Source organism: Amphiprion ocellaris, chromosome 15, assembly GCF_022539595.1.
Source record: "Amphiprion ocellaris isolate individual 3 ecotype Okinawa chromosome 15, ASM2253959v1, whole genome shotgun sequence".
Lineage (NCBI taxonomy): Eukaryota > Metazoa > Chordata > Actinopteri > Pomacentridae > Amphiprion > Amphiprion ocellaris.
The window spans coordinates 21,655,729-21,673,723 of NC_072780.1; the positions used below are offsets into that span (position 1 = coordinate 21,655,729).

Genomic DNA, 17,995 nt, shown 5'->3' on the forward strand with positions numbered 1-17,995 from the left:
GTTGAATAAAGTTTATTAAGTTATTGAATAATGTTATTTGCTCTAGTGCATTTAATGGGATTTTGTATAGAATCGTATGAACAGAATTGTGATAACACTGACAAGTGTTTAGAGATGCAGCAGTGGAAGAGGGAAGGAATGATCATCTTTATTGTGAAGAGGAGATGCTAAACACTTTACAGCTGCCTTTTGTTGTGCATGTGTGTGTGTGTGTGTGTGTGTGTGTGTGTGTGTGTGTGTGTGTGTGTGTGTGTGTGTGTGGTGGCAGTGGGCGGGGTGAGTCCCTCTGGGCCTGGGGTGCAAATGCTCTCCTGATTGGCCAGTTTGTCAATTGTTTTGGCTTCACTATCTTACTTGACATGTGTGATTTATCTACGATTGGAAGTCACGTGGACTTGACCTAAACGTGTGTGTGTGTGTGTGTGTGTGTGTGTGTGTGCGTGTGTGTGTGTGTGTGTTGGGGGTTACCAGAGGTAGGAGGGTCAGGGGGCTTGTTCATATGGTGCAAGAAAAGAGCAGAAGGCAGGAAGAAGGCATTATTTCTCCTGCAGGATTACACACACTCAGGCTGAGGCTGCAGGTCCAGCATGGAGCTCCTCTGATGTGAGTCCCGGGACGGAGCTGTTTCTGCAGGAGGCTGGAAACCTCCCACCATGGCAGAAGGTACGAGGGGATGCTCTGAAATAACACAGGAGAAGAGACATTCATTGTGTTTGTGTTTAGTGAAGGGCTGTTGAGTGGAAGTCTATTCACACAATGTGTACAGAAGTGGTTTGCTGTCAGGAGGACGAGGACAGGCTTCTGATTGTGAGGAGGGAGAGTCTGCTCCCAGTCAGAGACTCCCAGCTAGAAAACAGTCAGACTGATTGATCTAACTTTTAATGCTGGGAACATTTTTAAATCAGACTCATTCGCTTGATCTGGAGATGATTTGACCTGAGCAGATGACTGGATTTCTCCCATCACTCTGTTTATTGATTTTAAAGGGAATCCATTCACCAAATTTGCATAGTAAATATGTTAAAACATGTCAGAGCTGCTTAAATGTCTAAGCTTCTTAAATGTGAAGATTTCCCTAACTGAACATCTTTGGGTTTTGGCTTGCCAGACCAAACAGGTGTAAAGATGTCAATCTGGAATGTGATAAATTATAAACTTACTATAGGGACAGAACAAGAAAATATAGTCAGATTGTTGCAGCTCCAAAGTGTTAACATACTGCAGCAGTAAGACGGTGTTGAACCTGTGGGATCTTACATGTCTTTACAAAAACAGGGGACATCACTGCAGCAGATACTAATTCAAAGGATTTAATTTTGCAGTGTTTTATTCTATAGAACAACATCTGAAGCAGTACGGTTAAATTGCTGTAACAAACACAGTTGGGGGAAAAAAACATTCAATGTAGATTATTGACTCAGTTAAATGATGAAAATGTCGTTTTTATTTCTTACTGATGTAATTTATTGTCATTAATTTGCACATTGATTGTGTGGATTCATAAGACCATTTCATCACAGCTGCAACAGAAACACTGAGACCTCATGAAAGCAATGGATACATTAGATGGTTATGTACATTTTTAAGCATAATAAAAATAAAAATAATAATAATAATAATAATAATAATAATAATAATAATAATAATAATAATAATAATAATAATAATAATAATAATAATAATTAAACAAACATATAAAATCTTCTTGCATCTCAGGTATGAGAATTTGCTGTCTATTTAGTCTTCGCTCATACTAAATTGATTGTATTTAGGTTTTGAACTGTTCATCGTGGAAAATGCTCATGGATATTATTATTATTATTATTGTTGTTATTATTATTGTTATTATTGACATTTTCTGTCATTTTAGAGCAACAACAATGAATTAGAAATTATTTTGCAGTCATTGCCAGGCTGCAGTCTTCTGAAGCGACCACATTTCTAGTCTATATTTTCCACTTTGTGTGAAAAACAATTTTTCATGATTTCTTATGTGTCAGCTGAAGGCAGGCTACCGTTAGTGAACCTGCAGTCTGCCTCTCTGTGTGCTGCAGGCGGCTGTGCTCAGGCCGAGGAGGACGACCCGGCTCTGTTCCGGGGCAGCGGCGTCTGCAAGTGGTTCAACATGAGGATGGGCTTCGGGTTCTTGTCCATGAGCAGCAGGGACGGAGCTCCTCTGCAGACACCGCAGGATGTGTTCGTCCACCAGGTGAGACACTGCTGCCTCTGATTTCACGCAAACACTGAGGGGGATCCAGTAAAGTCTTCCAGTAAACCAGGGTTTCAGGGTTTCAGTGTGTGCAGGGCTGCAGTGGATTGCTGAGGGCAGGTTCACGCTAAATGGAACATCTGTTGTTGTTATTGCATAGTCACTTTGCATTTTACTGTCCATACTGTGTGAGTATGTGAGTCTGTCCAAACACTCACACTTACACTATTATCCAGTATTACCCTGCTACAGTGTCACAGTTAAGACTCAGTGGAACAGGCTCCACATCATGTCATTCTCCACACACAAACAACTGATTATTACTAAACAAGGTGCAATCCAGATCAGATAAAAACAGCCAAGCAATCTAAAAAAAACACAACTACAAAAACATTTTTTAATTATGGCTCATGTAATGTGAGGCTGTTTTGTAGATTAATCTGCTCTTTTAAAGCTATTTTAATACACATTTTAAAGAATAAACAACATATTCTTAATGCTAAATAGGTCATTTAAGCAGCAATGAGTAAAACACACCGTTGCTCACTGAAATACACTCAGGAGTTTTATTGCTGCAGCCATGCTTGGTCAGTTAGGATGAAAAATACACTGATGTTTTTTTTTGCTAACTTCTGTGTAGTGTTTTTAATGCATGTTCCTTAAATGTGTACATGCTAAAAGGACATTTTACATTAAACATTACATTATGCATGCTAAACAAATAAATACATTTAATGTCTCCTTCTAAGAAAATGCTCAGATGTAGAAAGACAAATTCTGAACTGTGAATAGAAAAACTTTCCTCAAAATGGACCATGCAAAAATAATGTTACTAGAAGAAAAAACATCTCTCTTTTGCTCATGTGTTCAGTTATTGTGAGGGCATTTATTTATTGATGAATTTTGGGTTGTAGCATCAAGTCACATTATGCTGAACTTGCCAGCGTAGTAGTTAAACTTTTATACGAGAGTGAAACTTAAAAGGAAGCTGATTATATTCCCTGGTAGTTATGTGTAAAATTAAGTGAAGATTAACAGATCTTTAAGCCAAACTGGTCCAACATAATGTACTGCCTCTCCTGCTCACTTCACCTCACACTGTGAGGGGGGTGGGGGGTTGTTAGAGCTCAAGCATTTCTGTTTTAAAGGGGTTAGAGGCTAAAGCAGAGATAACAAGGCTCATTCCTCCCCCTATCCAGACCTGCTTCCTGTTATAAAGTCATTAAAGCATCAGGGAGCCCACCCAGCCCCGAAGTTTCAGTTCAACACTGCAGCCCCACGTGGAGCCTTTTAGCACAGACCTCAGTCTCAGGTTTCTCTGTCTGGGTGTTGCTGTAAATCTTCTGATGAAAGAATGAGAGTGTGGGCTCTTTATATGCTTGTTTGGGGCTTCAGTGCAACACAAGTGTAAATTTGGTTTCCAGAGGTTTGACTGTCTGAGAGGGGCTGCACAGTGGCTTGGTGGTTAGCACTTTCACCTTGCAGCTAGAAGATCCCCAGTTTGCGTCTCAGCCTTCCCAGAATCTTTCTGTGTGGAGTTTGTATGTTCTCCTTGTGCATGCGTGGGTTTTCTCCAGGTTTTCCAGCTTCCTCCCATAGTCGAAAAACATGTTCAGGTTAATTGTTAACTCTAGATTGTCTGTAGGTGTGAATGTGAGTGTTCTTGTTTGTCTCTATATGTCGCCCTTTGATAGACTGGACTCTGTCTTCACCCTAAGTCAGCTGGGATAGACTCCAACCCCCCTGTGACCCTAATGAGGATTAAGCGATGTATAGATAATGGATAGATGATTATCTAAGAGATTGTCATCTGTACTGTTGATGACTTAGCTGTTTTTAGAAATAAATTGAGGACACATTGCATCAGATCAAGGCAGACTTATAGTTTGTGGTGACTTCTCAGTGCAGTGAGGTTTTCACATGTACTGTGGATCAGTGAATGTCCTGTCAATCAGCTGTTCTCCACCATGCTCACTTTGTTATGATAACAACTGTGAGTTTGCTGGAATCAAATAGTTTAATGTCTCAGTGTTTTTATGTTTTCAAGAAATCTGCCATCAGAAGGTGCCTGTCCATCTACCAAAACCCTGAATAAACCGTTGAAAATTCAATCAAACCTGAAACTATCAAAAACAGCTTTTAGGCTTTAAAAGCTGCTGTACTTATAAAAGCGAGATCAACCAAGTGTGCTGAAAACACACTCAGTGCATAAAAGATGATCTTATCATCAGCTAAGGCTACTGGAACGTTTCTGACATTTTTACATGAAACAGAGAGGACATAATTCCATTTTTCCTGCAACATTTTTCTCAGTTTGAGATTCGATTGCACCTTCTTCTTCTGCAGTGGTTTATTATCATTGATTGGAGAACTGGCTGCACCAGTATTTAAACCTGACAAACCAACTCCTAATATTTGCCATATTTGCCAAGTCATTGATGAAAACTGGTATTCATTTTTATTTTGTTTATACAATTTTCTAAAATTTCTGTCAAAATTTGAACTAAACTGGGATATAAAACCAGCTATAGTAAAACTGAAAATCCAGACAGTTTTCAGTTTATACTAAAGAGAAGCTAATATGGGATAAATATGATCTTTCACTGGTTCCTGTCAGAACTCTGCATGCAGCATTTTGAATCAGCTGGAAGTTTTTAGGAGAACTATAGGAATATCCTGACAATGAGGGGTTAGAGTATTCCAGCCTAGAAGTTACAAATACATGGACTAGTTTTCTAGCATCACTCTGAGACAAAATGTTCCTGATTTGGACCATGTTGTGCAGGTGAAAGAAGGCCGTCCTACAGACTCGCTTTATGTGTGACTAAATCCTTATCAAAAACAACTCCAAGCTTCCTCACGGTAGAACTAGAAGCCAAGGCAATGCCATTCAGCTATTTGGTTGTTTCAGTGTGTTTCTGAGGTGCTTTTTGCAAAATACAATAACTTCAATATATGTCAAAAATAGAGTTACAAGCCTTTATATCTTTATGTCAGCTTGGAGTTTGACTAATGGTTGCTGGCTTCAGCTCATGGAGTGTTTCTTATGAATAGTGCTTTAGAGGAGCATGTGCAAGGTGAAAAGTACTGTCTTTGCATGGACCCTTATGGAACTTCATAACTAACTCTTGTGTGTGTGCAAGAACCCATGGTACACTAGAATCTGTCTGATAGATATGATTTAAAGCAGCCAAGTCTGGTTCTTTTATTCTCAATAACATGCTGCAGTCTGTAAAAAATAAATGTTGGAATCAGTGATGGAACCATCGATGGTTTGGACAAGTATAGGGATGAGTCCACTGTCTGAGTCTACCAGAAAATCCTTATTGTTACTCTCATACATCAGCAGAGTCTTTCACAGTTGTGGCTCTAGTGGTGTAGTGGCTTGTTTTCTGTATTTCCCCTGTGTATTGTAGTAATGTGTATTAACCTGCAGCTAACAGGGGAAGGTTTACAGCTAGCTGGATTGTGGCTGCTACTACTTCTATCATCAGATGGATGGGTGGTGTGCTGCAAAGTGCTCAGTGGACTTTGTTTTGTTGGACGACCTGACAACCAAGAAATTGTCCAACTATATGGTGAGATTGTCCCAGACTGTTGTATCTCACCGCTCTACATGATGGCAAAACTCTCCTGACAACGTCAGAAATGACACAGGGACCAACTGATTTTGGCAGTGATGTGGCTTATACTCTGGACCCAAGGATTTATTAAAGATTTCTGTATCATTGCGAGATAACTCTAACTACGACTACAAGCGAACACTACATCAGGTGCCTGCTGACGATCACATGATGATCACTACATATCAACTGTTGCGGACTTATCAGGACTTCTCCATTGGAAATCATTTAAGGAACAACTGATTAAATTGTGGAGGTGTTTCCGAATCCAGTTAATTCCCGCCACCTCCTAAAGATTTAGGTGAGGTGATTCAGTACCCGTACATAACATACACATGCATAACACATGCCTGTGGTCAGCGCAAGGTCATTTTGTTTGTGGGTGCATCTATATTAAATGGCCACATTCTATGTTGTCATGATTTCTGATCATCAATAACTAATATGAGGAAATGAGCAACCTTGCTGGAGTACTGCTCTCTCTGAGTGCTTTTCTGGTTTTTCAGCTGTGGAAGTTGTTGCTAGTTAGCACCTAATATTGACATAACAGTAAAGCTAACTGTACAGCTTGCCTTTAAAATAATAAATATTTTAATATATGATGCTTGGTATAAATAGCAGTTTACGATTGAGATCTGAAGTTATTGAGTCTCATCATGGTGCAATGCAGACAAAGTTCTCAAATCTCATAATTTTCCTCAACAGATTAGAAGTCTTTAACGTGCCTAGAAGGTCCACTGTTTCAAAACACATGGGAAAAACCCATCTTGTGGTTTGTAAGAGAATATTGTTTAGTTACAGCCACTTCACACATAGAACTAGAGCCATTACCTGACCCTGATGTATTTTAAACTGTAATATCCCCAATCAGAAAGGTATCGCTTGAAATAGCTGCACCAGATTTTTCTTTAAATAACTAGAGGATTAAAAAAAAGCTTACCATATATGAGTGGTGTATATATTGTGGTGTACTTCTACATGACAGCCATGCCTGCATAAGAAATCAATTAAAGTAACTCAAAAGTTAGGGAAACAAGATGCACACACCCCTATAAAAGTGCATGGTTCCAGCACTACCAGGCCACAGGATGCCTACTGCTTAATACCACAATAATCCTTAATCTTTTTCATTGCCAGAGCAAACTGCACATGGAGGGCTTCCGCAGCCTCAGAGAAGGCGAGGCTGTGGAGTTCACCTTCAAAAAATCATCCAAAGGGCTGGAGTCTATATGGGTTACTGGGCCCAATGGAGCACCATGTCTGGGCAATGAGAGGAGACCGAAGAGTGCTCAGAAACGACGCTCCAAGGGTGACAAGTAAGTCTAGCCTGACAAAACCTGCATGCTAATTTAGAACACAAAGGAGTATCTCAACAGTTTGTGAAACATGCTCTCCTCTTCTTGGTGTAGCTCGTAAGGATGGCCAAAGTCAGCAGGAGTCGTCCTCCCAGTACCATTGATATATTCACCAAATTAAATTGAAATCCACACATTTCAATGTGGCCCAAAGTGGTGGAAAGACCAAATGGCAAACACTGTGGTTGAAAAACTAAGCCAACAAGGAGGCGCAAAAAAACTACACTTCCTCAAATGTCCACTGGAGTCTGGCTCCAAAGTGAACAAATCCCCCTAAAGACCCCCATGTTCAAATATCCAACTTTACAGCAGAATGAAACATGTTCACAGCCTGGCACAAAAAATGTTTTGGTCTCTATAGCCTATTTTCCAGTTCATGACAACCGTGCAGGGGGTCAATTTTTATAGAACTCACTAATTTAAATTATATTGAGGCTTGAACTTATGCATAAGGGTATGGTGGTTTTAAAGGAGGTCATCATAAGACAATCCATGCACTGTGGGTTTGCCCATCTTTGAATTTACTTTAAACATACAATAAAACAGTTATTAGGCATGTATTACCATCTCTAAAAACAAAAATTTGAAAGCTGTTTTTATTTTTTATGTGACTTGAAAGGTACTTACATACTTCTTCATAAACAAGGCCCAGTTCATACTTGCATTCCAAAAATCTTATTTTCCTTTAAAACAAGTAAGGAAAATCTACCAGTGCAGTTGAGAAAATTTTAGCTTGTAGAAATTTTACCTTCATTTGACAGATACAGTGGAGAGAGGTTGGAAATGTATGGAAGGAGAGTAGAAGAATGAACATGTGCTATGCACTCTACATATATGGTTGCAATTACTTTAGCCTTTTTGATATTTATATACATTTTTAAGAATCTTCCATGAATTACAGTTTGCATCTTGAAACAAAAGATAATTGATGTTGTACAAGAATTCACAGAAAGATTAAACTTGAGTTAAGAGCATACTGATTTGCATCACCTACGAGTGCATGATAAGGTTGTTTTTGCAATGTGCTTTTCAAATTATTATTTTTCAGGATTTTATTGTGTAAACGTTATCTCGTGGTGGTGCAGCAAGCTGAGCTGCATCAGTAAATTGCTTGGCTTCTCCCTAGGCTCCTCTTTTGTTGCTGTCTGTGTAGACCACAGCTCACCTTTATCAGTTCAAAGTTTGTCACTTTATTATGAAACAGTAAGTCGAGGCCAATAAATGAACCCGTAAATGAACGCTACTGGAGTAAACTCGAATTCATTTGTGACTGCACTCTTCGACTTTGAAGCTCGATTCGGTAATTAAGCTCCAGTGAGGCTATTCATTTGATAGCATCTAGTGGGTTGGACCATATTAATCATGACTGGCAGTGATAAAATGAGGCCCACATCTTCCTGTCTTTAAATACCTGCTAGTTTGATTGCATTCAGATGTTTTGTCTTCTCACTGCTTCCCAAACATAAATGTTGCAGTTAGAGGAATAAAAGATTTGTAGATTGTAGGTCATTAGGATCTGATGAGGTTATTAATGTGATAACATCTTATTAAGCTGAACTTCATTAATCATGCTGGGCAATGATACAAGTAAATCCACAACTTCCTGCCCTTAAATAGCTGCTATAGATTTGATTGCATTCACATGTTCCCGCTTTTCCCCCAAACATAAATGTTGTATTCAGAAGAGGAAGGGATCCTATCCATTTAATTGATAACAGATGTAGGTGCCTGAGAGAGGTCACAGGTCACCACCGCTGTAGCAACAATGGGGTGTGCTGTGCAAATGAGTTGGAGGGGGGTAGTAGGAGGGGCAGGGAGTCAGGGTTCACAGGTCACTGGAGTAGTGAAACAAAGGACTCCCTCTGCCACCCTCATGGCCATGCTGATCGATACTGAGCCCTGATCTGGGGGGCTGGTTAGCTGTGAGGGCGGCCTGCCTTTCTTCACCTCACGCCTCACAGGGGGAATTTTGCTCATTTAAAAAAAACAACTCTCATGCTATATTTTTCGTATTGGAATCAAGTCATATGAAAAGACTTGTGTGCATCCAAAATCCGATATATTTTATTCCTCTGTGCTGTAGAGCAGTGATTCCCAATCAGACTGGAAAGGCTAGGTCAGCTAAACCAGAAATTAGGATTTGACTGATGAAGAAAAGACGCCTGCAATGAATCAGAAGTAACTGGTAACTGAGAATGCATGAGGGTCATTCCAGAATTGGAGGACATTTGGGCTTCAAAATTTTTGAAAAAACCTTCTCTTTTACATTTTTCTGCTGCATATTCATCAATAATAGGTAATAAACTAACAAAGATCTGATTGGCTCAGCTTACACATCAATGGTATCATTTGTATTTCATGTTTTTTGTTGTTGTTGTTGTTTTCAGACCCTACTCTAATCACAATAACAGGGTAGTAAATCCATGCTAATGTTAGCCCTTTCTTCTGTTACTGCTGACCAAGAGGACAAATTTACTGATGGATAAAAGCAAAACAACAACAACAACAACAACAACAACAACAAAAAACAGGGTTGGATCCATGTTCCATACAAAATAATTATTATTTAAAATATCATGTTGATTAAAAACAATGTTTAATTTTTGCTGTTTTATTTAAGATTAAATTTTTTTTGGAGAAAAATGACATAATAGGGGAAACTCCAGATTTATTTGGTATTTTAGAAAATATTTTAAAACATTCTTTTCTTCTATTTTTTTTTTTTTTGATTTGGTCTCAGGACAAGTACATTTACACAATAACTGCACGTTTTAGTATTTCGTACATGGATTATTTGAAATTTGATGGGTGGGAGGTAAAATGTCCTCCAATTCTGGAATGACCGATGAATTTAGACTGCAAAGCAAAGAAGTCTAAACAGTTTAATAAAAGCAATGGTTGAAAGAGTAATAGTTCAAAGTAACTGGTTTAATAAGCTAAAAGTAAAAGATAAATCTGAAATAGCTAAGTGCTGATAAATGTTTGAAATAGCTAGCTGATATACAGCTCAAACAAAAGTAAGAGATGTATTTATCCCAATGCTATAGATAAACCGTTTAAGTAGATAGTTAAAAGTAATAAATAGTAAAAGCAATTGACAGGAGCATAGCATAGCATTTAAGTAATGGAATAAATATGAATTATTAAAAACAAACAAAGAAAGCAAGCAAATAAACAAACAAACAAGCAATCAGAATGTGTAGCTAATGGCTAAGGCTGATGTTATTTTGTAACATCTCTATTGGGAAAAATAGCATAAACAGACCAAAACAAAGAATGTGCTCTGCCTCTGTCTCTTACATCCGAACTGCAGTATAAATCTTCAGAAATAACCCTCGCATATGTGCTTTTATTGTTACACTTGCAAACTTATTTAGTGTTTTTTCTAGTCCCTTGGTTGGCAAAAGTCCACAACAAGATAAAACATTTGCTTGGAATCCACTTTATGAAGTTAAATGTAGTATTCACTCTCTTTAGTCTCTCTCTTTACTGTGTTGTTCTCCACAAAATCCAGACAAACGTATCTGGCTCTTTACAGATTTGGACTATGTTCACCAGCTAGTCTGTGGAAAAGTAAACCACAGAGATTTTTAGAACTTTTTCTATTTCAATGAAATTTGTATTTTAATCAGTTTCCCATTTTCTATAGATAATGAGATAATTTCAGCTGCCTATTGACACTTTGTATCTGTTACTGATATTGCAGCCATTTATCTGTTTCTTTTAGCTGTTCAACGCCATTAATCTACACCAGTCAGCCACAACATTTAAACCACCTTGAGTAGTTTTTGCAATGCAGTAAGCATTGCGTTGATGATTGGGGAGGGTGCTGGTATCATGCTATGGGAGGTGGGCTTGGTCTGCAACACTGTTTATTTGAGTGGTACGTGTTAAAGCAACATCCACATGAATGCCAGGACCCCAGGTTTCCCAGCAGAACTTTCTCCTGTAATGAGCTGATCACTATTATTCACTTGACCTGTCAGTGGTTTTATATTTATAGTGAGCTTTCATTCAATATTTAGCCAACTGTTTCAAGACCTATAAGTAGGTTTACCCTGAAATCTATTTAAGATATCAGGCTATTGGTTTCTACAACAGCATCCACAGTGTTAGTAGTTGTTAGTACAGGATTGGAAAATTAAGTGCAAGTCTGTTGAGCTTTGGAACACATTTTTGAATAGCGCATGGGCCAACTCCTCATCTTTTACATTGCACTTGCCTTTTACACGAATAAGTCAGTGAAGATCAAATTTTACTGATCAAACTTAATAGAATATTACTTGATCAGATGTTGGAGAAACATAAAACAAAAAAAATGTAATCATTGTTTTAGCACAGGGGTGTAAAACATAAGGCCCGCGGGCCAAAAGCAGACCACCAAAGTGACCAATCCGGCCAATGGAAAAAAATTACAGACGACATTAACTGCAAATTGTAAATTTGTAAAACTATAATTTTAAAAAATGATCTAGACCTTGACCAGTTGTTTTGATCATGAAGCAAAATACTATACTCTTCATTTCCAGATACCTAAATGTTTTTTATATGCTCTGGGATATGCAAGTTTTAATGCACATTACTAAATGATAAGCTGAGGCATAATATTGTTGAAAGTTTTCTTAAGAAATTCCAGGTTGTTTATAATGTTTCGTAAAAAGACAGTCATTTAAATGTGAACATTTTCAGGTTTGACACTAAAACAAAGGGGAAAATTTGGAATTATGGTTATTTATAGGTTATTATGCTCTGATTTTAATGGTCCGACCCACTTGAGATCAAATTGAGCTGTGTGTGGCCATCTGAACTAAAATGAGTTTGACATCCCTGTTTTAGCACAACCGTGTTTTGGCCTTTTTGCAAGCATTTTATGGTAATAAAAAGTCCCAAAATAAGCTTGAAGGAACATGAAAAAGACTTGTCCAGGGTGAACTCTGCCTTCACCATAAGTCAGCTGGGATAGACTGCAAGCCCCCCACAGGCCTAATGAGGATTAAGCGGTGTATAGATGGATGGAACATGAGAGAGTTCAGTTACAGAATCCTGTCAAAAATAGATGCGTCTTTTCTGAAAACAAGAAAAGCACAGTTGTTTTGAATGCGATATCTGTGTAAGACACTCTTTACACCACATGGTGTTTAAGGCCCTGCTTGATTCATTTCCTTGTTAGGCCACAGATGGGGAGCGAAGGGAAAAGTCAGACCAAATGCAATGAAGGTTGTCCATAGGCTAAAAATCAATATCTTCTGCCTGTTTGAACAGTCACACTACACACTTCTAATTTTGCCTTCCCTAATAAATTCACTCACAGGATTCACTCTGCTTCTCATCATCAGATTCAGTGCTAAAATCACACGTAGCTCAACAATCAACAGTCTTCTCTGGGCTCTCAGTGGAGCTGTATTATGACAATGTGATCATGTGATTAGATTGCTCTTTTAAATGCTTGTTTGAAATTAAGCTGCACTAGCCACTATTTTAATATCAAGATCAAAATCAAAGAGCTGTTGTAATCATAGAAATGTGTGATAGGGCCCACAGAGCAGTTCTTTGCGTTTTGGTGTCTGAGATAAAACATTCACTCCCTCCCCAGCAGCAAATGACAATAACACACAAGTAAAAGCAGCAACTATAATAAACATAGTGGCGCATTTAGCAGCTAAAGTGCCACGAAGAGCTTAACGTTGGACTTTGGTTAACCGAAACACGACTCCAAATCAATATCAGATTTGAATATGAGAATGGAGAATAGATATATGTCAGACATGTAATTTTTAGTTCGATGTGAAGATTCATCCCTATAAATAAAAATGAAAATACACAGGCAGCAAAAAAAGCTTACCGCTTTAAACATTTGAAATATGTCTTCTTCATACAAACATTTTTTGGGGGCTCATTTTCTTGAAAATTTTTAAAAATCCAATAGTCGGCAGAAAAATGGATTAATTACAAAGTTCAAGTGCAGTGTGAATTTATCAGGATTTTGTCTAAGAGGATAATAAACCGGGTTTTGACAGGTAGTCATCAAAGCATCCATCTGCCAGTGATCACAGATGAGTTCTGCCAAATCCCCTGGTTGTGGCGGTAGACTGAAAGATGTGTTAGGAGCCGGAAGAAATTGAAAGCTACACTTGGAGTGTGCTGCCCTCTAGTGGGTACATTAACAGTATCAGACCTCAGTCACTTCTGTTAGAAAGGTAAAAGTAGAGTAGTTGCGTGTGTAAACTGTCAAATGGACTATGATTATTCAAAGTATAATGAAAAAATAATTTATCTAGGATTACAATGCATTAGACATAATGCATTTAAATTATATTGATATGGAGCTTCAAAGTATCAAATGTTGGATAATGAATTAATAAAATATTCAAAATTCAAAAATATATCAGTAATCATTTGTGAACCAACTAAAAACACAACTCATTATTAGAATGATCAATGATACCAATCACTATAGTATAATAATGCTAATTAAATCCATCTATCCATTATCTATACACCACTTGATCACCAGTCTATCACAGGGCTACACATATAGACAAACACTAATACTTATTACATGTTGTCGAACTGTGGGAGAAAGCCAGAGTGCCCAGAGAAAACCCACACATGCACAGGGAGAACATGCAAACTCCATGCAGAAATATCCCAGGTCCAGGCCGGGGCGTGAACCGAGATCTTCTAGCGGCGAGGTGACAGTGCTAACCACTGATCCACTGTGCAGCCTGATAATTCCATGTAATTATTTAATTATTGCTGTTTTTAGAGTAACAGAATATTTTCATTTACACCACTTTTATTGATAGTTGTTAATCAACCCCCCACAAAACTCATGGCTGTGTATCAGAGTTACATATTGTGAAGTTTTTTCCCCATGAAAATAGTCCCTTCCTATCTTCACAATGATTGGGGTGTCATTTTACACTGTCGCTTCCTTTAGAATTTGCAGATCTATGAGACCCTTGTGTCTCTCTATGCACACTTCACCACTTGCTGCAGCTCAGCACACCAACTCACCTACGACTCTGCTCAAACTCTGTAGAGCTACTCTACACTACACAGTTGCAAGCTGTAATAGAATAGAATGAGTCTCGTTGTACACTGTATAATGACAATAAAGCACATTCTATTCTTCTATTCTAATAGATTAATTCAGTCATACATGTTTGAACTGGAAAGCAGTTCTACAAAGAATAATGACCCTACATGTTGACCGGATTGGTTCCTTAGGTTTGCTGCATGTGAGACTTCCTGTATCATCATCATCATATAAAAATCTGGAACTCTTTCTTTTCACTGTTCATGTTCTTTTTCATATGTGTCTTATGTTATTTGCTTATTGAAAATTGAAAATAATTCTTTCTACACTTGTCATTTTAGATGCTACAACTGTGGAGGACCAGGCCATCATGCCAAAGAGTGTCAGCTGCCCCCTCAGCCCAAAAAGTGCCATTTCTGCCAGAGCATTTCCCACATGGTGGCCAGCTGTCCAGTCAAAGCACAACAGCAGCAGCAGCAGCAGCAACAGCAGCAGCAAGAGCAGCAGCAGCAGCAGCACCACCACCACCACCACTCATCTCTGGCCTCTGAAGGCATGGCAGCCTCACAGAGGGTCCAGGAAAGTCAGGTCACTTTCTCTGACAAGTCTGAGTGAACAAATCAAGGAAACTGTGAGGTTTTTCACAGGACCTTATAGAAAGAACTACCTCAGGGCTTTATTTATTGAACAGCAAACAGAAACATCACTGTGACGTGACAAGCGTAATGACAGACATATCCACTTTAAAACGTTTAGTGTCCTTTTGTTTTTCTGATTCAGATAAGTGTCTTAGCTTTGGAACAAAACAATCAGACTTACTGTTGGTGCAGCCATGTTGTAGCCACAGACAGTCCCTGTTTGGACTGATTGGAGTGCGCCTCCGTTACCTGAGCCTTTATACAGAATAGAAATGCAAAAGTCTTTAGGGTGTGCAAATCTCTAAACATCACACACACACACTCAGGGTGTAAAAGAAGTTGGCCTAAGGCACAAGAGTGGGCTTGACTGATCTATGGGTTGCAAATAATTGTCAATAAAGCCTACATGATGCTTACAGTGAACCTTTTTCTAGAGCAGATGTTTTGTCATTTAGTGAACAAATGAAGCACAGATATCCTTAATGATGGCTCTACTCCATTTGGATGTTAGCTAACCAGGCTGTGGTACTGTGCACCTCTGCTTAAAGGCATGTCTTAGTGAAACACTTCATCAGAACAAAGCCATTATTAGTGGTATTAGTTTCATTTTCAATTCACTGCTATGACGAATCGACATGTCTGCCATAGAAAAAGATTTTTTAACATATGCTGCGTTCAGATGGAATTTTTCTTGTAACAGGGGATATGTATTCCATTCAGATGGCTGAACTCATGGAGCAAGTGCAAAAATGACAGTGAAAGATGTTCCTAGTAAGAAAAAACAGATTACATAATACATGCATTTCATTGCCGTAGGATCTACTGTTTACGTATTTTGTAGTCTTTGGTTTTGGTGATGTAAACTCAGGTAGTGTTGTAATACTAGTTTGGCAAGTAACATCACCTGAGGTAACCCAGCATGTCAGGTTATTTCAGTCACTTAGCGACTTAGCTGGTTAGCTGAACTGCATTATTTCAATATTTCAAAAATGCATTAATTTTGGATGAAAATGAAAGAATTTAAATACAAAGTACATCTACATACAGTAATCATAATAAGTGTGTTTTCTTTCAGAGCTGCCCATGAGCAAGCAAACTCAATATGCTGTGATGTAAAGCTACGCAAAATATAGAGCTGTTTGTTCACTAAAGCTGGGATAACACTAGTCTTCAGCATGTAAAATACTAAAGGCTACATCACTTGTCTACAGTAGTCTGACACACCAGATGTAGGCTTTGAGCATCAGCCTGTCATTTATACTACACATTTCACATGGCTTTCTCCTCCTCTCCTGCTATTGGCATGTTACCATTTTTAGAATTCTCATTACTGCAGGAAACAAAAACTATGAGCAGCAAGCTGCACTCTGAAAATAGCAAGTCCAGCCAAAGATTTAGTTTGTGCAATAAGGCAGGCCTTCTTGATTCGTCCATTGACTTAGTCATTTTATTGACAGTGCTTGTCTCCCTTTGTGCACGTCCATCCATCTGTTATCTATACACCGCTTAATTCTCATTAGGGTCCCAAAGGCAGGGTTCACCCTGGACAAGTCACCAGTCTATCAAAGGGATACATATAGACAAACACTTGCATTCATACCTAAGGACAATGTAGAATCACCGATTAACCTCAGCATGTTTTTGGACTGTGGGAGGAAGTTGGAGTACGGGGAGAAAACCCATGCATGCACAGGGAAAACATGCAAACTCCCAAAAGATCTCAGGAAGGCAGAGATGCGAACCAGGGATCATCTAGCTGCAAGGCAGCAGTGCTAACCACCAAGCTACTGTGCAGCCACCCTTAATGCACATGTTCCACCAAATGAGTTATCATTTTGAGGGGGCTTAACACCAGCCAGATGACTATGACTGGTTTAAAGAAAGACAAACTAGCCAGAATATTTTCCCCACTATAGCAGAATAATAATGAGGTGCAGTCAGACCATTCTACACAGTGCTGTATCAATGCTGGAGAATGGTCTGGCTAGACAATGCTACTTCTACAGTGATCAATATTCTCATTTAAAAGCCTGTATCGGTCAAATTCTTGTGTCAGGGTCTAGAATGGAGAACTGGATTTAAATCTGTTTCCAGTAAGATCTGCCAACATCACACCCTGTGGATTATACCTTATTTTCTAAGTGAATGCTGGTGTCAGCTGTTGCCACACAGTTTTATGGCTGACATAGTGGTAGGAAAACAATCGAGGATGTATGCATTGTAAATGGTGTGAAAACATCTTGTAATATTGCAACAGTTTTCTCACACTAGAACAAGCAAATATTGCTTTTTTCCAAGTAAAAATTACAACTTAATTCTCAAAAAACTTTGTTTTTCTCTCTAGTTTTCAACAGCTGTTTTAAAACATAGTTAGATACAGAACTGAGCATGTTGAATGTAAAGACAAAAAGCATTTCCTAAGCTGCCAAATGCTTTACTGGTATTATAAGTATTTGCGTCTGCCTATATGAGAAAACATTTTCAGGTACTATAGTGAAAAATGAATGCCACAACACAAGTGCCATGTCCTCCACCTGCCAGTGGGGTTGATGACAGTTGCTTTCAAATGCTATATTCCAATAGAAACTTGTTCACCACAACACTTTTTACATTAGTGGTGATGTGTATGTCTTAGTTTCCAACTTTCCATGCCACTATTTGAACTTATATGCAAGACCAGCATTGATTGTATGGCAGGCTTTGTCTGTAAAACTGTATTAATCCAAAGGTAATATTTTACATGCATGTATCAGGGATTTCTTCTCACAAAATTCACTCAGTGGCTGTGTTTGAAGCTGTAGATGAGGCGGAAAGAAGGAGCTGAGATACGGATATTTTGTTGTTGTTTTTGACCTTCACTCTTTCTGGTGAAGCAGCTAAATGTGTATAGATATTATCTTTTTTATATGAACTATTTATTCAGAGGTGTTCTCACTGTGCTGTGATTCAGAAATATGAGGTTCTTTTCAATCAATCCAACTGAGCAGTTGTTTAGCATTCTTAGCACACATGTTGTGCAGTATGCCACTATTTTGATGAATGTTGACCTTTCTATTACAGTTCAATTTTTTATTGACAGTGTAATGGTATAAATTTACACATTTACTCAACTGTCTCTGTACAGAAACAAT

At 38.4% G+C, this 17,995-nt stretch overlaps 1 protein-coding gene across 1 annotated transcript; it reads left to right on the forward strand.

The window, feature by feature from the left end:
* Positions 1 to 653: 653 nt before the first annotated feature.
* LOC111573412 (protein lin-28 homolog A-like) lies at positions 654 to 15,980 on the forward strand. Its single transcript, XM_055018081.1, has 5 exons — positions 654 to 663; positions 2,001 to 2,209; positions 6,970 to 7,148; positions 14,568 to 14,722; positions 15,940 to 15,980. The coding sequence occupies exons 1-5, from the start codon at positions 654 to 656 to the stop codon at positions 15,978 to 15,980; spliced, it is 594 nt and encodes a 197-aa protein (XP_054874056.1).
* The last annotated feature ends 2,015 nt before the right edge of the window (positions 15,981 to 17,995 follow it).

What these genes read in the sequence shown, in the direction of transcription:
- LOC111573412 (XM_055018081.1), top strand. An exon ending in AGGATGTGTTCGTCCACCAG is followed by an intron (nt 2,210 to 6,969) that starts GTGAGACACTGC and finishes TTTCATTGCCAG; the next exon opens with AGCAAACTGCACATGGAGGG. An exon ending in GCAGCAGCAACAGCAGCAGC is followed by an intron (nt 14,723 to 15,939) that starts AAGAGCAGCAGC and finishes GTTTTCTTTCAG; the next exon opens with AGCTGCCCATGAGCAAGCAA.